Raw genomic sequence first — 23,471 nt, forward strand, 5'->3', positions numbered from 1 at the left:
CAGCCAGTAATTCAATGAAGCTTTCTCCCCCCAAGTAACAACGGAGCTCAGCTCACAGCAGCCATGTGATTGGAAAGCATGATTTCTACAAACCTACCCCACCCCTACTTCCCCATCTCTTTTTTTTTTTCCCCTTGGGCTCCTCCAGCCAATTCCAAGGCAAGAACCTCCTTCGGCTTCTCCTCCTGGCCTCCATCATTCAAAGAAACAAACTAAACCACCCATCCTTCATGTTCCCATCCCTGCTGAAAGAACCTACCAGGTTAGGCTGATCCCTAAACTATTAATGACTGTGTTAGCACCCAACACACCACCAGGGGACAGGAGGTGCCATGGGGGCCCAGTGCAGGTCTTTGCCCCAGGAACCCCAACAACCCAGTGCCAGCACTCATCCATTCCCTTTCTTCATCTTCCATGCTTCCCCCACCCATCTACACGGCAGACTACAGCAGAATGAGTGCAGCAGCTGCTGCATGCACAGAACAGCAGAAATTGCACAGCACATGCCTTCTACTTTTCAATTCTCATCGTTGCTTTATAATGTGCCTGAATCTATTTCTCACTCTCTTGTTTTCTGATATAAAACACAGTGGGAAGTGCAATGTACCCAAATGCACAACTTCTAAATTGGTTTTCCCCCCTCCTTTTTGATATGTTCATCTATTCCCTTCCACATTATTAATTGACGGCAATGTGATGGATTCTTCCAGGTTTGCTTTCCCACCACAGACTGTTTTTCAAAAGCAAGAAGATGGGAATCATGTGTGGAGTGCACTATTAATAATGAATCAACATACAGCTGTGCCATCTATTACACATCTGAAATACATGTACTTAAATATATTATGAAATCTGTACTTGGAGCGGGGAACCAACATTTAGTAAAAATACAATTGTGTCCAAAAGACAGTTCAGGTTTCTACTGTACAAATAATTACTAACTCTTGAGAACGCAAGTCAATGCAAAATTAGATTTCTGTTCTCCTGAATCTGTTGTTAAGGACCTGCCAATGCTCCAACCTGAGCATTGCTTGAGTATACCTTCTGGTGCAACGCTGATGTAACATTATGTTTTTGTCTTGGGACAAGGCCCTAGTTATTGACATGCCCAATAGCATTGCAGGAAAGACTGGGGAATAAGTGAGGAGGTCTGGTCTAGAGGGTAGAGCCTCCGTTAGCTTGAAGATAACATCTGAAGGTTGCCAGTTCGAGGCCACCAGCAGCTCCGTGAATGGCGAGACCCTGAAGTAGCTGACAAACTGAGTTATTCCACCTACTCTTTGGTGTGAGTGAAGAAGCGTCTTGGCTGCCCTTCAAGTGAGAGATGAAGGTGCTGCTTGTCAGCCAGTATGGGAGGCAACTGAGGGCCAGAAGTGATACCAGACTGTGAAAGATCTGCCTGAAATGTTGTGCGGTTCTTGAAAGATAGAACCTTTCTGTTATTGTAAAAATCCCCTTGGGGGTTTAGAGATAGCCTGCCTGTGTGAACTGCCTTGAATAAAGTCAGAGGAGTAATCTGATGACCATAAAGGCGGTATATAAAATACCAGTATTATTATTATTATTATTATTAGGAAGGAAAAAAAGATGAAAAACAACCCCCTGCCTTCTTGACACACAGACATGTTACATAAACTCTTCAAATAAACATGCTGGATAGTGGTGCATTCTTAACTTGTCTCTCCCTAGAGATACCCAACAGTAAAAATCACTTCCACAAAATATTAAGGAAAAAAAGATTGTAAGCAAAAAAAGATTGTAAAAAAGCAGCCAAGCAGAAGCATAGCCAGCAAGAACCTCATGGAAGTTTGTTAATTTTCCCTCCTCCCACTACATATGCAAATAATACATTGTGAAATGTGAGTTACTAGGGCGATGCCAGGATTCTTGATTTTGTACAGTACAAAATGCCTGAATCCTTGAGTGTACAACTCTATCATGGGTCTGTTACAGTTAAGGCAACTTGAAAGACAGTTTGAACAATACATTTTTTTCGGTAGATCTAATAATGACAGATGAAATTTACTGGGCCAGATTCTAGCTGAACAAAAGATGCTAATTTTGTTCCATACTGTTAATCTGAACCACAACTTTGTGCCTGCATGTATGTCTAACATATAAAGAAATACTTTATTTTCAATTGTGGTGTTTCTGCTGGGGTATATTTACCTGTTTGTTAGTTTTTAAGATCTGTTGTTAGTGCAAATTGATTGCACTGCATTTAACATGGAAACCATGTAGAGGTGACAGGTGTATTAAAGATGGTGCAAGACATGACTGTCATCTTTCAGTAACATAGTAAACTGCCTTGTGCTGAATCTGGCCACTAGATCATCAACTTTCAGTATCGTCCACTGACGAGCAGTGGCTCTCCAATGTTTCAAACTGATATCTCCCAGTCCTACCTGGAGATTCCAGGAATTAAATCAGGGACCTGCTGCATGCAAAGCTGTTTTCCACCTTATTGGTTCCATGCTGTATCATAATAACATCCCATTGGCTCTCAGAACAATCAGTCTCATAAGTCAGTTTTGAGTTAAGAAAATCCAAGGCAGTTGTGATTTCATTTTCTGGTTATTTGCCATAATTTTTGACAGAATACAGATATTCCAATGCAGTTTATTTCATTGCATTCTGCATTAAATTACCTTTCCAATGATGTATAACATGATGGTATTATTCAAATATACCAAGGTTTTCACAATTTCACAATTAGTATCACGCTCAGCATGCTGCCCCCCTAAAGCTTGTTGCCTGGAGCGATTGCTACCCCCTGCATCCCCTTAGGTATGCCACTGGTGCTCACCATTCATAGCAAGTAGTGCAGGGTCAGACTAGAAGCCAGGCTGTTCAGAGTAGTAATTGGCCTTGAAGCAATTGTGAGGAGGACTTATAACTCAAGAATAATGGTGACACACATGGCTGGCTCAAGCAAGCAAGGCACACAATTTATCATTGCTTTTGATAAATCTGGGTATCAAGCCATGATGCTGGATTTGACAACTGTGTGTCATGATTATCCAGGTTTGTTTTAACAAACTGCAGCTAGAATAAACCACAATTTACCAAGACAGGACATAAACTAGAATTGTGTGGTTTATCCTAAAGCAGAAGTGAATCACAAAAAAGCCACAGGAGGCAGGTTGGGTCACAGGAACCAATCCTATGCTTTTCTCCACTATAGCACACAACTGTACCAAAACAGGCTGCATTGCATGCTATAGTGGGGAGGCTGATCAGGAAGCTTGGAAGGGGAAAGGGAAAACATTTCACTTTATGGAGGCATTAGCCCAGTGATTTGCAACCTTTTTCAGCTCACAGCACACTGACAAGGCACTAAAACTGTCCAGGCACGTCATCAGTTTTTTGATAATTGACAAGAGGAGCTCAAATCCCCCAGTGGCCTTACTAACAAATGATTCTCCCCCAAACTCCCGCGACACACCTGCAAGCCCACTTGCGGCACACCAGTGTGCCATGGCACAGTGGTCGAAAATGACTGCATTAGCCCCTTGACTGCCAATGGGTCTCTTTAGCTAGCGCAAGTCTGAGGAGACAAAAGGAGGCATGTTGGTTCACCCATAGCATCCGGTGCAAGTCTCCCAAGTTGGGTGCCATTCCTCATCTTCTTCCAACATGCCCCAGCCCTCCCCCAATCTCTAATGAAACCATCTTGAAAAGCAAAAAGGGGGACAAGGAGGAAAGGTAGAATAGGAAAAAGGAACAAATTTTGAAGAGAGAAAAGGAAAAACAGAGAACAGAGAAGATAAAAGGAGGAGACGCATAAGCAGAAAACAGCACACATGTGCAAGAGATCACACAGTCCTGCACACACTCCTGTAAAAGGAAAGCTCCAAAATGGGAAAATGATTGCTGCATGTCCCATCCATCCAGCACATTAACTTGGCCACAACCCAGGCTCTTTCTCAGGGGAGTTGCATGTTTACCACAGGTGAGGGGACAAAGGCAGTTTCTCTGCCTCTCTGTTCTGCCGTTTGGCTAGACTTGTAAACTGAAGTCTGACCCTGAAATTCAGTCCGACGCTGAAATCCCTAGTGCATTAGGCAGGCTGGCACACTGTACTACTGGCTGCCATTGCCAGGCATGGTTTGGACACACAGAGAGAGGAAACAGAGATTGCTTACCTGGGGAGTAAGTACCACTGAACCTAGTGAGACTGGGTAGCCATGCATAGAATTGCTCAGCAGGAAGGCAGAACAGGTTGACATATGGGGTTGGGGGAGGGGGGAGAAAGAGAAAGACTGGGGAAGTTGCAAGTGTAGCAGACAGCCATGAAGAGAGAGACTGAAGAATGTGAGTGTGAGTTGGGGAACAAGAGAGACTGACAGAAATGCAGAGCTGATGGGACAGAAGTTGAGAAGAGAGAAAAACACAGAAAAGGGTGGACAGAGGGGGCAAGGAGAGAGAGAGACCGAGGGAGCCACACACCTTTACCTGCAGCAGCTTCATAGGTGCACCCTCCACACACTGATGTGCTGCAGCAGGGGGCAGAAAGGGACTTATCAGGTAAACACCAGTGGCTGCTGTGGAAAAGGAGGGAGACAGGGAGGTGCAGAGAGTCAGGCTTGCCCAGTCAAAGCACCATCCGCAAAGTCAGCCAGTTTAGCAGCAGTAAGGCCAGTGGTCATTCTTCCATGTTATCACTGCTCAGCTGGCTTCTCACACATATATCCATCATGGTGTACATATGGGGGCAGGCTCCAAATTCTATGGGAAGGGGGGCAGAACTGCAGCCAGTTGGTGCTGAGACTGATCGGGGCTGGCAAGGGAGGTGGTGTGGTAGGTACTAGGGTATTTGTGCCCAGAGAATTGTGTCCTGGTCAATTGTGTCCTGATCATTCATGTCTGGGTGTTTTTTTTGTGTGTGTGTGTCCTGGTCATTTGTGTTCCACTATAACTGGGCAACAAACCCCATGTTTTATATTCTAAGCTTCTTATACAAGCCCTAACCCTGCTTTTGTTTTTTAAAAATAAAAAAGGACATCTAATATACATATATTGGGACAACAAACATCCAGAATGCAAAAAAAGAACAGACACAAATGTCCAGTACTGGGATGCAATGGTCCTGTCACTGGTGGGGTCCAGCAATGGATTTTGCTTCCTTGAAAATCCTCTTCAAGCCACTTCACTATAAGGCTGGCTCTGAGTAGCATGCAATGATGCACATGTAGAAAAAGAACTCCATGACAAGCTGCCTTTCAAAGACAACAAAACCGAAAAATAAAAAACGCAAGCCATTTCCGTCCCTAGTCATCAAACGGTGGGGGAATATTTCACTAAGCATTAAAAGATCAGGCACCTACTACCTATCACATTAAATTGGTGTCAATACCTCAGAGGAAGACATATGTGGCCAATAAAGGCCATCTCATGCACAGAGATTGAAATCTTATTAATGATCTGCAATTTCCGCAAACATAGGTGCAAAATGTAATAAATAACTCAGCAGTAAAGGCAAAACAATTAACTTAGAGCACCGGGATGATACACAACCACTGCCACAACAGCAGCAAAATTAATCGAAAGAAGATGGCTAGATACCAGCAGAGAAATCCAGAGTATTTACTTTGCAAGCTGTTTGGGGGGGGGGGGGGGACACAGTGAGTTATGTACAGTTCAAAATATGCTAATCATGTTTGTGATTGATTGATTGATTGATTCATTTCTTGTGGTCTGCAGATTCATGATATGCCCACTGAAGCTATGGCTGTAAGAAAATATAATCAATGAAAAGTTTACTGTATTGGCATAATGTGGAATGATTGTGAGGGACCTTTAGCTCGCTTGCTTAGCTTGGCAGCTGGAAGAGGCAGGCATGGGATCTGCTGACTACATATAAGCTGACAAAACTACTGCCATGAAGAGGGTAACTCACAGGGAAACAGTTAAGATTAAACAACAGACTGTTAAAGTTGCAATTGCGGGTTTTGATCAAACTAAGGTAGCCAGATAAGCAGAACGTTTCAGATATCTGGATTGTTAGAGGGGATATCTTGCCCAAACAAGTTCACGAGTTTTAGGTAGAGTGTTGCAAACATCCAGAGGATCACACACCAAAGGTCAAAGCTGGGTGTTGAGCTGAGACTGGCTGATTAGCTGGGCAAGTAGCAGTGAGTGGAAAAACAGCCAGTGTATTGCAATAGCATTGAAAGGACTATATAACTAAGGCTCCAGCACAAGGTCCCTTTTGGTAGAGTGAAAGCTGGGCCACTATTGTATGCTGCCAGACACAGTGAGAGGAGTGGGCATGCGGTAGTGGCCCTAGGAAACTCTGCAGACACAAGTGAGTTGGTGATAGAGGCAGGACATGGGCAGGGAGAGGGAGTAATAGGGTGTTGCGGCAGAGGAATTGGGAGGCATGTCAGGGAGTGAAGGGGGTGGATTCAGTGGCAGTCACACACACACTAGATCTTATTCCCTCTTTTAAAAATTTCTTGCCCCTTTTCTTTCCTCTGACATATGCCACCAAAATGGCTGGCATAAGTCTGAGGAGACCTACAGGTGATTGGGCAGCCTACCAGGTGGTAAGTACAGGTATTTTTACTTACATCCTGCAGGCTGTATTCCCATCCTCCACCATAGCTTGAGGCGCACACACACACACACACACACAGAGTTGATGCAGCTGCATACTATAATGTAGCAGGGAATAGGATTGGCAATAATGGATTTCCACCTGAACGGAGATCAATAGGACAAAATCAGAGGCAGCACATCAACTGCTATAACTCTGGTCTATTCCAGTTAATTGTATGCATTAATACCAGTTAACTGTATGCATGCATGAGTAGGAATAAGCAGGAAATGGATACTGATTGGCCAAGACTGTACTGCTCCCTTAATTAGAATAGTTGTCAGTCACTCCAGGACAAAGAATCAGCACTAAGGAAAGCAGCTTCATGAAAGGTATAATTGTACTATGATAATGAACTAGTTCTTTATAATGACATAAAACAATCATCCTATCATTACCTGGGCATGAAATAATCTGTACTGAGCTACCAAGGCAACTGAAGAACATATAACAACTTTCTTTTCCCATGTCAGCTTAATTGTAGCCTTTTCCTCAAGCCTTTTCCTTTTTACATACACACACTTTCATGTACACAGACAGACAGATGAATGAGGGTGTTTATGATTTTCTTGGCTCCATAACACTTTTATGTGCAAATCTTCAACTTCATTCTTTAACCTGGATCTGTCATGGATTCATAATTCCTGAAACAGCCATATTACTTGACTCTGACAACATTTAGGATTTGGAGTTGCAGAATCTCAGTTCCTATGAAGTGGGATTACTTACACAGCTGAAAAGAAATTATTATCTACTCCTTTATTTATGAAACAGCAGAAGGGATGAGAAGGGGTATATTTTGGAGCTTACTTTCTTTCTGCATAGTATACTCATATAATGAGATGGGCTTTGAACTTGGCAAGGAACTAGCAAGTGTACCCCAGTGTTTAAGAGACTGAGCTGTGAATCAGGACTTCTCTGGTTTGAATCTCGCTCCTACCATGAACTCATGAGGTGGTCTTGGGTAAGCCACTTCTTCTAGCCTGTCTTCTCCGTATGTAACACAGGGATAATAATACCAACTTCACTTTAAAGGACTGGGGTAAGGACTGCAGTGACATAATATACATGAAGAGATTTGCATACTCAGAAAGCATTATGCAAATAGTGTTACTTTAATATTTATATTAACATTTCTATCAGACATGGTTTTATCTGCTATTTCCATTTCTTTGTGTTGTTTGTTAATGTTTCATTTGTTTTAAAATACTTGTTAGCTGCATGCAGCACCAGCAAAAAGGTGGGATATACTTTCCCGAAGAACAGCAAATCTCTGCACATTCTGCGTAACAATCTCTGTACTTGGTTCTGGCAAACTAAGAGACTAAAGCCCAATTCTAACTAATTCCCCCCATAGCTAATGTGGCCATGCCAATGCACACTGCAACTTGGGGTGGTGAGCAGACACAGAGGCCTTGTCAAGGTAAGGAAACTTTCATTCCTTCACCATGGGGCAAGCCTTTGCTTCCACAGTGGGTATTCTCAGATCTATGTCAGTTATTCTCCTCGTGTTAAGTCCAAGGAGAGTAAAGGAGAGGGAAGGGGAGAAATAAAAGAGATAGGATTCCAGTGCAAGTCACTACTGCCAGGATTCACCCTTTCCTTCCCTGATCTGCCTCCCACCATCCCCTCCATTCAGGAACTCCCCAATCCTCCCCCTTCCCACACCAGTCCCTCCCACCACCAGCTCCCTGCGCTATTTATTGCACTCCTGTGGGCAGGAGTGAGCCACTGACACTGCTATGGTTTGCAGCGGCAGTTCCAAAATTGCTACCAGCAGCACACTGTGCATATGGCCATTGGCACTGTCGTAAACCTTAGTTAGAATTGGGTTGTAACAGCATCTTGATACAACTATCCTGCAATGAAGTAACTGCTTCTAGAAAAGAATGCGCTGTTGCCATAGAATCCAGTTCTGATTATTTAAAAAAGAAAAATCAATGAGAATTTGGCAATCTCTCAATGGAATGTGATTCATCTTCTTGGTGCCAAAAATAAATACACACAAAACTTATAGAGTGTTTCAAAATATTACAACTCAAGATTATGTGGAATCCTTGATAGTCTGCTCATAGTCCGGCATAGTCTGCTCTGCCTATAGTCCCACAGACAGACTTAATCTATGGAGAGTCTGTAACTTAGTATGGTTTAATTAAAGCACTGTGACCCAGTTGAAATTAGCAAAGGTAATCAAGGCTGTCAAATTAACATACCCAGGCACTGACACATCTGCCGCAGGTGGTGATTTTGAAATCCCCATAGAGATCCTTGATGGCACCAGTTGTAAAAAATCCCTCCACCATCAGCAAAATGCCATAGACAAAGAAGGCAGCTGCTACTCCATAGATCACGTACTTGAAGATGTCAATCCTGTCAAGTGAAAGGTATTCATGTTAGTATGGATTTAATGTCAAACCTTTAGCACTTTTTTAAAGGTATTTTTCAGGGTGGTACTGTATATCTGCTGCTGAAATTCCAGGACCAGTAAACTGTCAATGCAAGAAACACAGACTCCTTTCAATGGAAATTATCCAAAGCATTTTATGTTGATTGAATGCAATGCAGCTCTCTTAAGACCCAAGAACTTTCCTCTCTCCCAGTAACGTTTTAAACAAGTTGTGAAATACACAGTTTGTCAAAAGATCTTCATCCAGTAGAGGGAGAGCATAAGAACATAAGAACAGCCCCACTGGATCAGGCCATAGGCCCATCTAGTCCAGCTTCCTGTATCTCACAGCAGCCCACCAAATGTCCCAGGGAGCACACCAGATAACAAGAGACCTCATCCTGGTGCCCTCCCTTGTATCTGGCATTCTGACATAGCCCATTTCTAAAATCAGGAGGTTGCACATGCACAACATGGCTTGTAACCCGTAATGGATTTTTCCTCCAGAAACTTGTCCAATCCCCTTTTAAAGGCGTCCAGGCTAGGTGCCATCACCACATCCTGCGGCAAGGAGTTCCACAGACCAGCACAGAGGATGCTCCTTCAATGCATTCATGCAACAGGGCAGTACCATTATCTGTTTGGGAGGGTGAGACAGGCAGTTGCTCCTTCCTAATCACACATTAAACTGGAGCTCCATAAATTACCAATGCAAATTTCTTCTTGCAAAAACAGCTGCAGACACCCAATTTGAATCTGGGTCGGGAGAGGGGGAATCCCACCCTTCCCACCTTGTTGCCCTTATACACTTTCCTGATTTAACGTACTGACTGAAGAACTGTATCTATAAACTTTCTCCTCTGAGGCTGCTAGTAGTGTGGGGAGCTTTGAATCAGTACCACAGTGCTAGGAGAAAAGGTTGGCCCTGTTCAAATTGGGGATCCTCTGGGGCTGTTTTTACACAAGTTTTATTCACGGAGGTACCACTCAGCACATAGTTCGGTCCAAAGCAGTAGGATTTTTCAGCCAAGGGCATCCCCCCCCCCCTTTAATTCAATGAGAATTTGAATTAATTCACCAGTCATCAGTCATTCACGGACACACTCAACTATAGTATCATTACACACAGTATAAAGTTAGCACATTTTCTGTTTTTCCTTGGTTTTCTTTCTTTGCTGCTACTATTTGTCTTCACTAACAATAATCCATATAAAAGTATAACTTTGAGCCAGCTAAAGCCATGTTTCCTTTAGAACTCTACAGGACACCATGTGCAAATGAAGAAGTTAAATACATGGGGAAAGGTTCTCATTTCATTTTTCTCCTTATTAATTTTTACAGGACTATACCACACTAGAGGCTCAGCCTTGGAGAATACTGAATAAAAATCATGACCAACCAACCAACCCCCCACCCTGCATCTTTTGGAAGACTTAAAACTATTTTTAACCTAAGGGTTCAGGCCTGATTCACAAGACTTCAGCATATATCCACTTTTTGGATGAGCGAATCCATTCAAAGTGGCAGCCCAGCACAGAAGCTGCTCTGTTTCTTGTTTAGCATGCCTGACAACGTCCAATGAGGTGAGTTTCTAAAAAAAGAATGGACACGAGCTGAGCACACATACTGTGAACAAGAATTTAGGGACATGCCACACAAGTGGTAAATCAGTGTTCACCCATGTGCATTCTCTGCTTCACATCCCACCATGCATGTAGGGAAGTGATTTCTGTAAACATGTGCCCAGAAACCAGAATACATGTATGCTATGTTTCTACAAACAAATATCTCTTTTAACATTATCGTGTTTAGGAACATGCAGTAGAGATGCTATTATAAATGTCTCCTTTTTATGTAATGCGAAACCACCCTGATTGCCCCCAAATAAGACAGGAACACTTAAACAACCAAAGCTACTTTCATACAGCCCAAAATGGTCTTGAGCTTTCTCCCAAAGAGGCAGCTCTAGATTCATTTTGTGTTATTACATATTATTTAAATATGTATTAAGAGGACATGTGTGACTGAATGATGACTTGAGAACTATATGGCTTGAGATGAATACCAAAGGGTGTTAGGGCGCAATCCTAACCGGCAGTTATGCCAGTATAGATGGCCCTGGAGGGTCGCAAACATGCCATAAAGCACGTTTGCGCCTCCTTAGGTGGGAGCTGCGTCAGTGCATTCAGATGCGCCAATGCGCGGACGGAGGCAGAAGCCTCTGCTGCGGCTCCCGTGCTGCTGCTTGTGTTGGCACAAGTGCAGCACATCCAGTTATGCTGGATCCCAACCCCTGTCCTCGGGGTGAGCGGAGCAGCTTCAAACTGCTCTGCTCTCCTCGGACTTGCGCCACCTCTGGAGCTGGTGCAAGTCCGAGGAGACCCATAGTGGCACGAGTGGCACGGAGACCCCCGCTGCTCGCTGCAATCCCGCACTGGATACAGCGCAAGCCTCCTGGCTTGCCTGCTCCAGCGCGGGTTAGGATTGCGCCCTTAGTATGCTAAGATACTTTTCAAACTTTGACATAAATCACAATAACATTTGCAATGTCCATTGCAGTCTCTAAATAAGCAGGAGGTCTCTGGTGGTTTTATTCTTCTCTTTTGCAAGTCTGGAACAGATTATTGGAAACCATCTTTTGAGGGATTTGGAAGTGAGCCCTTTTACAAGTTATGATATTGAATAATTTCATTTTATTCTATTGAATTAAATCAATAAAAGCAATAATAGTCCATATACAAAAATGTGATTAGCACAGTTGTTTGCTTATTTTGAAAAAATACTACTTATACATAAGAAAGGCATAGAAATTATTCTTCACATTGGTCTGAACCAGTTTTGGTTTTAGTATGCCCTAAAAGGATTAAAGGCTGAAGGAATCCTGATGCTACTGTATGGAATAAGCTTAAATTCTTGAGCTTTCTAATCATGGGTGATGAAAAATTAGAAGTCAGACAGCATGAAATTAGAAGGCTTTCTATGAAAGCTGAACTACATAATTAGAATTCTAATTCTAAATTCTATACATAGAAATAGATGCTTTGGTTTAAGAAAACACACACATACACCTTTACCTGTTCTTTACAATATTCTAATTGCTAAAAAAAAAAAAACACCATTATTGATTTGTCAAATGCAATAACCTCCTACAGTGGGAAACACAAGAAAGGGATTGCCATCCTTGAAGCAACAAAGTTACTAAATTACAGACTCATTCACTGGTAAATCTGCATCTGACAATAGCACATCTGAATATAGGTGAGGGCTCAAATTGCTGATTGGTCTGCCATACAAAAAAGAACAGCCCAATTCTATGGGCCATTTACACTAGCAGGAATGTTTTGGGCCATGTTACACTAGCAGGAGCGTAAACAGCTTTATCGAAAATGCTACAGGGCCAGCAAACATGGCCTAGCCACCATTTGCGGTGAGCGGTCAGGTCTGGACCATAACAGACCAGATGCCCACCGCCGATTGTAAGACTGCGCAGGGATAAGAAGGGAGGAAGGGTAGGGTGGAAGAAATGTTCCCTTCCCCCATGAAGGCCTCTGGAGGCCAAAACTTCCCTGCAGGATGCAGCTAGTGCTATGCTTGTGTTGGCATGTTGGAGTACATGGAGAGTTAGGTCAGATTGATCTGTAAGTCTCTGCAAATAGAAAACCTGATATCAAGGGTAGTCTAGACTTGGATACAACTGCCCTGTGCAAAATGTACATTGCAAATATTTTGAAAGCTAATCAGGACTAAATCCCATTGAAGTCAGTGAAACTAAAGTACACCATAGGGTACACACATTCTGACACTTCAAAGAATGGGTGGAATCTTTGGGCAGCAGTTAAACTTTAACAACAAATTAAACTGAAAAATATATTACTATTTTCTCTTAATTGTCCACATTCTAATAGAGTCCTTAGTCTTGTATTTTATGTATAAGTCTGACATAGGAAGGCTTTATAAACTGTGATGACCTTAAAGTATTGATTTACTGTGTTTCTGCAATAATGGCTACCCAGAGACTCATTAAGAATCTAATAAAACGGAGTAGCTTTCATTCAGTTATAAATGAGAACCTTAGCTGGGAAGTCAGCGTTATACTCTCATTTAGAATAAGGCTTCTAAAAATATAACCCAACCTTTTAATAACAGGAATATAAGCAATAGTAAGTAGCACCAATCATGAAACAATCAAGCTAAGATACGTGAATTCTCCCTCACCTCCTTACTGTGTTTCCCTGCCACTGCAGCTATTTCTTATTGCTGGAAAGAAGAGCAAATTGTCAGGAAAAATCTGCTGAAAATCTTGACTACACAGTGAAAAGGATGGTCTGTATTGCTCTAATGACGTACGGAGCACATCACCTCCTTTCTGCATCCACTTGAGTTGTGTATATACCTTTATGTGGAAACATGTCAATGTAGCAGAGCAGCAACAGCAGTTTCTGCACTTCAGTTGGGTGGATATCCCCAAACTGAAATCAAAATACCTCATAAGCCAACCTATTCCCCAGGATATTGGAATATATGGAGACTGCCTTATACTGATTCAGACCATTGGTCCCTTCAGTTCAGTATCATCTTACAGAAACTCCCCAAGATTACAGCAGGATAGTTTTCCTTATCCTTCTAAAGACAGTGGTTCCCAACCTGGGGGTCACAACGCCCAAGGGAAGGTGTTCCCAACCTTCTTTTGGGATGCTACCTCCTCAAGGAGAGTACCGACCCAATCAGGGACCCATAGTACCATCAGAATGGCTCTCTGGATTTTCTGCCGCCAACAAACACAAGTAAAAAGGGAAGTTTACTTATTTATGAGTGGTGGCTGCAGTAAAACCCAGAAGTGCCATTCTAATGGTAGTACAGATTCCCGATCAGGACACTACCCTCCTTAAGGGGTAGCATCCCAAAAGAAGGCTGTGAGTCACTGAACTATGAGGTCCTAGGGATTAGGGACTGCATGCCATGCATGTGCTCTACCTTACAGTTATAGCCCATTCTTGCAATATGAATTGGGTTATTTTTCATAGAATTGGTTTCCAATCCCATCTCTGTAGTGAAAGGTGGAAAGCAAGAGGGGCTCAATGCCTAGCAGTTAGCAACGGTCCTTCCACCCCTTGTACTCCCCTCTTCCTTCTCCCTCTGGTTGTTCTGGGGTTACCTGGGGATTTGGAAGGTCTCTGCTGCCATCACAAATGACAGGAAAAGTCAGATAGGGAGAAGCCACCTTGGAAATCTCGTTCCCTGATCTGTTGAGGAATTCCCCCAGTTCAGGGGATTCCCATACACAAAAACCAAAACAAACTGTAACAAACAGCTGGATGGTCTGGCAAATTCTGGCTAAATATTGTCAGAAACAACTTACAGCTGAAGATTTGTAACTATTTAATCCAATTAATAAACAATTGTAATGCAACACATTTTAACATTACATGCACTATAAGAACAGCCCCACAGGATCAGGCCACAGGCCCATCTAGTCCAGCTTCCTGTATTTCACAGCAGCCCACCAAATGCCACTGATGAATTGTCTTGCAAGGAACTGTTTTCCAATATTCAAATTTACCCTTAAGCTTTGTAGAATGGGAAATCATTAGTGAATTAGTAGAAATGTCTTTATACAAATATTTTATATCCACCTATTATCCAATAGATATGGAAGAACTTCAAGTAATACCTTTGTTCTCCTTGTTATTAAATAGTTTGGGTGGAAAACGGATACTAGTATCACATCATTTGCAGCTGTAGAAAAGCAAAGCTATCAAAGATTAAGCAATGACTTACATGGTAAAGACATCAATAGTGTCCCCAGCAGCTCTTGCCATCTCAAAGTAGGTCTGAAGAATGTTGACGGTTCCTGACAGGGCTTCATGGCCGCAGCCACAGAAGAGGGCAACCCCGGCATACAGTAGAATGGTGGCAATCAATGAGGCATAAGGAATGCCCCCCAAGCACTTGATGCAACACTCAAAGCACCCTGGACAAAACAAAAGAAAAGTTTTAACACATTTTTAAATTTTCTCAGTCCCAATGTCAATCCACTTTTTTTTAATTTGCAGAATAGTTGTGGATGTGTACATTACATGTGTACTGTACAGAATCTGTAAGTATGAGCAAGTAAATAGGGTCCACAGAGTTCCAACTGAAATATTTTTTAGGCTGAGAAGGTGCTTTTATAAAATTACCATAAAACTATTTGATACTTTAAATTTACATAAAGGTATTAAACTCTGCCCATGTGTGTAGTCTGGCCTTTTTCACAGCAGGGCTGCCGGATCAGAATTAAAAAAAACTGCAGCATTTTGAAACCAATATGAACCAGACAGGAGACATTGCAGGGAGAGGGGGTGGAAATCCTACAGTAGTGCAAGGTTTGAGCAGTCATTTGTGCCAAGGAGGATCAAGAGGACCTTGTTCACACACTCTAGATACTGTTGCCATCACACCAGCCCTGATCAGGCTTGAGTTGCAGGTGTATGTTCATGTGCAGTAGCAGACAGGTGTGCATGTATATGAAAGCAGTTTTCCCAACAGCGACCAGTGAGTCGATAAGCCGTCCTTCCTCCCATAAGCTTCATAATCAATGGTGCATAATGTGGGCACAGGAAGGAAAGCATTTGCGAGACAGAATGTGCAAAAAATTCTCTTGTTTTTCAAAATTTGTTTTAAACTTTAATCAAAGTGACTTGCTTATTTGGTAGGACTATTATCCTAACGTAATGACTTTTTAATTTAATGTTGATACACAAATTAAGTACAACGAAGAAAAGGGACCTAGAATTGTAGAGATGTTTGCCTCTTTTCTATCTAGAGGTGCTTGACATTATCATTACCATTATGTGATTATCATGACATTATCTCCACTACAGTTAGAATTTCTAATGTATTGCCTTGAGCATGGGATGTTGTTAATGAATCCAAAGATTTCTGCATTGCTATTATCATTGATTTATTATCTGCCTATCAGGTCTCAAGGTAGTTCATAAAAAAATAAGAGCAATGTAAAAAACACAGTCACACTATGAACATAGTCAAACAGTAAAATCAAAACTAGCCAACAGCTGCAATTTCATTCATTCTCAACCAAGCTCCTGCATAGAGCAGGAGCTTTGGGGCTTTCTTAAAAATGGGATAGCAAAGGGAAGGGACTGCAGCTTCACTGTCAGTGGACTACTGCAGAAAAGGACACGTCCTGCATGCTCATCAGTTGTACTTTGGAAAGTGACAACACTGGAACTCCCCCTGAGCTTAATGGAGGGGTAGGTTCATATGGCAGTATTAGCTGTATTAAGAAATACAAGCATTTGTGGTATGCTTGAGAAAGGGAATTTTGAATTAATCAAGACCAAACAGAAAGCACTGAAAAAATGAAGAGTGAATCATGTGCAGTGTAATCCTATCTTGCGCTGGAATAGGCAAGCCAGGAGGCTTCTGCTGTATCCAGTGTGAGACAAGGCACCAAACTGGCTCAACCAGAGGTAAGGGGAAACTATGGGTCACCTTGGACTTGTGCCATCTCAGGAAGTGGCGCAAATCCAAGGAGAGCAGAGTGGCTTAAAGTCACTCTGCACTTCTTGGAAACAGTGGTTGGGATCCCAGCCCCGTCTCTTGCTTCCCGCCTGCCAGCCCCTGGGACCGCCTTCCACCCGCCCTTTCTCTGCCCCAAAAAGCCTCCTTCCCACCTCCTCCCCGCCCACCCCAGAGCCTTGCCCAGCTGAGCTCGGCTGATGGAAGGCTCACCCCACAAGCTGCCATGGAGGCTGGATGCAGCTTCCGTGTACCAGCGCACCTCCATGCTTTACAGCACGTTTGTGAACCTGCTAGGCTGGCTCAAGGGACTCGCGCCAGCTTAACTCATGGTTCGGATTGCGCCCTTAGACTGGTATGTTGTGTTTGGTATTGATTCAGTCTCATATTAAGTAGAAACTACCTATTCCCATCCTGCTATTACAATGCAAAAAAATAAAAGACTAGTGTAGATATGAGGGCCACATTCCAAGAGAGTTTAGTACAGTTAATCCCACTCAAATTAATTAATTTAAACATGCTTTCTTCTTTAATGGATAATGGCCGATGAGTATCAGAGCACAAATTCAGATGTCATCCTAAACTACCCAGCTTAATTTAGAAGCTGAAGCACAATGGAAATCTGCAGCAAGACAGTTTCTTCCCATTTATTCCCAACAAAAAAAAATAGTTCACAATTGAAGTCATTCCTATTTACTATTCTGCTGGATTTTCTGTTTTCATGATACAATTAAAAGGCAAATGCATCTGGACAGGGCTCTGGGTTGCCAAACTCTCATTTGATTGTAGGTTAAGTCTCAGAAATGCAATTTCAGTGCTCTAATGATTCAAGTTAATTTAGTTCTGCTAATTAAATGCCAAAAAACAAATCAGAAAACACACATCAAAATCAAATCAGTTGCAACAAAGACCGTAGGCCAAACATGAGAAGTTATCCCTTATCCCCATCTCAGTTGTAAAGTGACACTCTGACAGACAGAATGGACTTTCAATTCTTAATAGCTGTTGTTTTGTTTACTTGTCAGGAAAAACGGCTGGCATTCATCACCATTAACAAAGACAAAAATGATAAATAAAATCTGAAGTCCGAGTTGCTTTTAAATTTTCTTTAAAAAGGGGCATTTTGACAGGTTTATTAGACAGAGTTAATTGGGAAAGAAGTAGATTCCAAGTTCAGAGGCAGATCCACGTTAAGACTAAATAACAAAATATTAAAAGTACAAGGTTACTTTGGGCAAGATTTATATTCTGATGCTCCTAAAAGAGGGAGAAGAAGTCGGAGTGTAATTCTATTTCTCTAAAAATATACGTACTGTCGTAGGATTTCACTGAATGACTTCAAGATTGCAATCCAGCTGCATTGCTATGTACAAGCAAGTTATGCATAAGTATGTAGGGTCTTCTCCATTCTCTTTAATGAACTGAGAAATATTCTTCTGATGCAATAAGTAATTCTAGCTAACTTGTGTAAAATTTCACTTTTATAAATAAAACAGCAAGGCTCTTTGCACCAAAGTGTTTTGACGGTGATCATCATCTCCAATGTTTCTATGTTAAGTTTTGATTTCACATGACTTTGTCAAACTAGATGTGACCCTGAACCTGTTGGTTCCACTTCTGTGGTTGATTTTTTAAAAAGAACCAGTGTGTGCGTGCGTGCATGCGTGCGTGCGTGCGTGCGTGCGTGCGTGCGTGTGCGGGGTATGGCAAAATTGAATCAGAATTGGAAGGAAAGGATAGAAAAGATCACTAAGTCAGGCCATCCATAACTAAAACATCCCTGACTGATTGTCATCCAGTCTCTTCTTGAAGACCTCTTACCATGTAGTGTCTACCACCTTCCAAGACAGATTATTCCACTATGAAATGGTTCAGACCATAGGAAGTTCTTCCAAAACCTCGCTTGTTGAAATTTAAACCCATTTGTCCAAGTTCTTCTCTAGGAGTAACTGTGAACAAATTCTCCATCTTCTTTCCTAACAGATGGTCAACATATAAAATTGTATACTAGGTCAGACAATTGGCCCCTCAATCTAGTATGGTCCGCCCTGACATATCCTTAAGAACTGCGTACATACAGCACTTGACAGCCCAATCCTAATCTGCGCTGGGACAGGCAGGCAAGCTGGCCTGCCCTGTATCCAGCATGGTGTTGGGGCTTGCTGCGGCGCAACCAGGGACAAGGGGAATCAATTCCCCTTACCCTGGGTAACGCAGCAGTCGCCAGAATGGGGCTACTTGGTTCTTTGCCATATAAAGATGTGGCACAGACCTGAGCAGCCCAGCGCTAGGCCAGGCCTCTAGGGAGGGGATTTAGAATCTGGCCTAAATGTCAGATACTGGCATCACCCCCCTCCCAGGCCTGCCCTGCCCATGGGCCCGTCTGCTGCCCGACCTCCTACTGTCCCATAACTGCCCAGTTCTATCCTCCCCCTGCCCTCCCCAGACCACTGCATCAGCCCCACTTGGATGGCATGAACTCACAGGTCCCGAGGCTTGCTCTGGCATGGGGAAGCTGGTGTGCATACTTGTGCTGGTCTCCCCAACTCTCAGGGAGGTGTTCAGCAGCACTCCTAGTTCAGCAGAAGGGACTTGTGCTGCGGGCCCAACGGCAAGCCAGGTTTGCATCCTCTGCTTCATAACTAAGCGACACTCCTCCCAAACCTTGCTCTCTCTTCCCAAGAAACCACAGACCAGAAAGTTGTCCCATGATTTCAGTCATTATCTCCAGAGCTACAAGGTTTCTATTATTAGGGATCCAGGGATACCCATGCACACATTAGGATCAGAGCCTGAATAATGCAACTTCTTCAACTGAACGGATTTAATGTAAGTAATGACTGACCTATTGTCATCCTACTGACAGGGTGAAAATTTAGAGGCGGCGATTTTAAGTACTTGGGGGACAACAGCACACATGCCACCAGTGCTTCCAGGCTCCTTACGTGATTGCAAAGTGTAATTATGAAGACAACCCTACTGAGGACAGTGCTTCCTTCCTTTATTTTAAAGAAAGAAGTTTCAACAGGAAGGCTGCAACCCAATCCCAGGTAGGTTTAAACCAACATAGTGTGAAGAATAACCAGGGCTAGGAGTTCGAAGAGAAGGAAAATCCCACCTTCTTGGAAGATTGGCCTTCTTTGGCCAATCCCACCAGCCCTCAGAGGGCCCCCTCAGACCTCTACCCATCTGCCTATTCTCACCTTGCCTCATCTCACTTTCTTTGTTCCTACCTTTCAAAAATGACTGCAACTTGTCGCCATCCTATGTTCTGCCCCTTCTGTGCTCCCAGTTGACCTGGATGGAAAATGAAGAAAAAGTCTGGCTGCTCACCCATCCAGCCCCTTGCCTCCTGAGCTCTGAAGGAGGGTTCCTTATTCAGCCTGCAGTTTGAGGTAGATCCCAGCTCCTGACGAGGTGAAAGCCATTCCTTTAAGGGAAGAATCACGGGGTGTGGAAACTAGCTGCCAATGAAACAGGGCCGCAGCAGCCAACAAGGTGACTGGGGTCTGGTTGGGAGGAACCTTTTATCTCTTCTCCCCTCCCCATAACCTTTCCAATTTTGAGCTGAAACCGTTAAAATGCCTGGGATGGGAACTTGAGTCAGGTGACTTGAGTATGAGTCACGAAAATCAGTGTTTTCCTCTGACTTGTTTATAGTTCAGTCATGCGCGCAGAAGACTCACCAAAACACTCAAGTCAAGGGCCTCTTGACTCGGCACTCATCCCCACAATTTACTTTGTAGTTTTTACTTACCACCCTCTCGGCTGCCTAGCGTCCAATGGATCTCCTTGGACCTATGCCAGTTATTTAGCTGGTGCAGTACTTAGGAGCCTTGGGGGCCATGTCAAGCCAGGAAAAGATCCTCGCCATCCTGCACCAATCCCCCTGAACTGCCCCCACCACCAATCTACCTGCTCCAGTGGGCTCCCAAGTAAACAGGGACAGTACAGCTTTTATGCTTCCAGAAGGCAGCTTATGCTGACAGTTCACAAGATTCATCAGCATAAGCCCATGATAGGACTGGGTTCTCTGGTTGCAAAATGCTACAACCAATTTCTTCTTGCTATATTTTTGTTCAATGTTTATTATTTCTACTATTAATACACTTTTAAGCACTTAAGTACAGTACAGGAATGAAGTTTGTCACTATTTTCCTACATACTCCAAAAATCTCTGGTGCCTAATCTGACTAACTTAGCTTTTCCTTTACAAGATTTGGCAGTGTTATTTCTCTTCTCCTCCAGGGAATAAATGCCAACTGGAGTGGTTGACTGGTTTCTGTTTAATCTGTGTGGAGCTTTTTTGCTCCAGAGCACAGAAGATGCGGAATATGCTTTTATTTTAAGGAGGAAAATCATTATTCCACTGAGTGTTCCATGACGAAAATTCAGAGCTACAACAACAAACTATAATTTAGCAAACTGCATCCCAACTTTTTTTGGTCATTAAATTTGGGTTGTGTATATAGTTCATGATTTCATTTTATGTCTTAATTGTAACTCTGTAAGGTTACGGCAACTTCAATGTAATGCCAAATCATCTGGTTTTAGGCTGGGATTTGGGGGGAGGTGTACATTTTATAATACATTTGTGCCCCAAAGGAGAGATATAGTATCTGAAACTAGGCAGTATTTGTCTATATTTAAAGCAAAGTGCTCAAATAAGACGCATATTAGAATAACACTTGAGCTTAACAATGTACGCAAACACACCTTGGGGTATTATGTAGGGAAAACGCTTCTTCATATGCATGACATAAATTGAAAATATGTCCTAATTTTAAAGATGTGCTCAGATCCACAAAGATTTCCGATCACTACAGAGTTATTATTTCTTCTTTCTCTACATTTAACGCTGTCCATAAAACTGAACATTCCCAGAGAACTGAGAGGTAGAATTCTGACCTTTGGTGCTTTCTTAGGTAGACTGTGCCAACAGTCAGACCAGTGAATGATACGTACATACAAAATTCATTTATATCTTTTTTTCCATTGATGTTTGGATGCCAAAAATCATACATCCAGGTTGTCATTTCCGTTTCAGTGAGGGAAGGATAAGGTTTTCATTGAAGTTTAGAGATCTGCTCTTCCTATTCTACGTTAAGAGTACAAAACTGCTATGGGAGAAAAGACCTATTGAGCTGAGTAAGTCTTATGAGTAGACATGCACAGGGTTGTGCTGTAAATTGCATAAAAGCTGTGTATTTTCAGAATGAATTTGTACTGCATTTTCCTACTGTAGAAGGGCAGCAGTATTCTGAATATGAGCGCACACAGCTCTTGCTGAAGCAAAGGGAAGTGTGCCATTGATATGCATAAGACCCATTTCATTGCTCCCTCAGGGAATGGAACCAATAAGCTGGTCAGAAGAACAGTTGAGGAATCTAATGGATGACCTCAGACAGCCTTGCTTTGCTTAATGGCACTCCAGCCTCTTTTTGCTTGAAGATGCAGTCACTTGGCTATGTAGCAACACCAGTTACACTGAGGAGAATCCACAGCAGTACAAGTGCAACAACTCCAGCACACACCACCCATTTCTCCACTGCAGCCCCCTGATCAACCTGCCCCAAAAAGCTGTTCTTGATATTTTGAAGGACCCTCAGCAATATCACGGATTGTGGCATGGGTGACGCAAGACGAAAGAGAATTCCTAGAAACTAGCACGTCATCCCATGTAGGATCCCACAATCTCCAAGAATTTCAGGGCATCAGAGAGCTGCAACAGAGAGAAAGAGATTGGGAAAAATGGCTCAGGCAGAGCCATTGTGCCAGGACTGCTGCAGATGTTACCCGCTGTTAAATTGTGAGTTTGGCTGATTTAGCCACTATAAACAAGCGGCCAGGAACTCGACAAAAAGTATGAACGTTTCAGAATGACTGTGGATAATTGCCTGAATGGGCACTTCACCTACAGGGGGATGGGAACGAGACAAGTGCTCAGCCAATCCCTAAATGAGAAGCAGGAGTTTTGTAGCTTGAATTTGAATAAAGAGAGCCAGAGGGCATTTTTGGCGCTATGAGCTGGCTGGGCCTCCTCTGGGTCTCTGCTGCTTGCTGAAAGAATTACCTTCTTATATATTTGTCAATAAAGCAATAAAGCAAATATTGCAAAGTATGAGTGGTATCTCATACAAGGGAAACGAAAATGAGTAGTGTTGCCTTGGTTAAAGAAATATGCAACTATGTTGTTTATGTTAAATTAGAGCTTCATCTCAAAGCAACACATGCTGATGGAAAATAATCAGCTTAATTGTAAATATACTTTTTAAAAAATCCAATATATAACTGCAACTCAAATACTGCACACCTTTATGTTTCCAAGGTTACACTCCTATACACATTTTACCTGAGGGTAAGCCATTGAATATAATGGGACTTATTTCTGAGTAAACATGAATAAGATAGTGCTGTAGAATCAATTTTTTTGGGGGGGAAAACATCCGTATGGAATATAATGTCACTGCAGTGTATGTACGGGGGCCCCCATATCCATGGATTCAGTTATCCGTGGATCAGATTCAGGGCCCCTCAGTGCATGTTCCCTCCACGCGCACCTCCTCTGGAGGTGAGGCGAGTTCCACTTCCTCCAAAGGGGCTTCTGAGCCCAACAGAGGCCAAGGATATCTGTCCCCAGCCTCTGTCGGGCTCAGACTGAGCTGTATAGCTCAAAACACATGACTTCCGGTTTCACAGAGAAACTGGCATTAGGAGGCCTGGGGAAGCCCTCCAGGGCTTATAATCAAAACATTAAAAGGAATACAAATATAACAATAGTAAAACAAACAACAGTAAAATAGAACACAGACAGCAAAAGTAAAATCAGAAGCACACGCAACTACATGGCCAGGGAACCCAAAGCAACCAGCAATCCCAGGTGATGGTACAGAGGTGACATCAGGAATCCACCAGGTTGAGAACTGGCTGAAGGTCAAAATCCATTGGAGGGCCTACCCAGCCAAG

General features: G+C 42.8%; 1 protein-coding gene across 1 annotated transcript in view; it reads right to left on the reverse strand.

The window, feature by feature from the left end:
* The window catches only part of GPM6A (glycoprotein M6A), a 218,913-nt gene that overhangs the window by 15,840 nt on the left and 179,602 nt on the right, over window positions 1–23,471 (reverse strand). The window contains exons 2-3 of the mRNA XM_066631764.1: window positions 14,763–14,955; window positions 8,812–8,968 (exon numbers count right to left, since the gene is read on the reverse strand). Coding sequence (XP_066487861.1) covers window positions 8,812–8,968; window positions 14,763–14,955 — 350 coding nt within the window. The remainder of the gene's footprint in view (window positions 1–8,811; window positions 8,969–14,762; window positions 14,956–23,471) is intronic.

The sequence above is a fragment of the Tiliqua scincoides genome, chromosome 6 (assembly GCF_035046505.1).
Source record: "Tiliqua scincoides isolate rTilSci1 chromosome 6, rTilSci1.hap2, whole genome shotgun sequence".
Lineage (NCBI taxonomy): Eukaryota > Metazoa > Chordata > Lepidosauria > Squamata > Scincidae > Tiliqua > Tiliqua scincoides.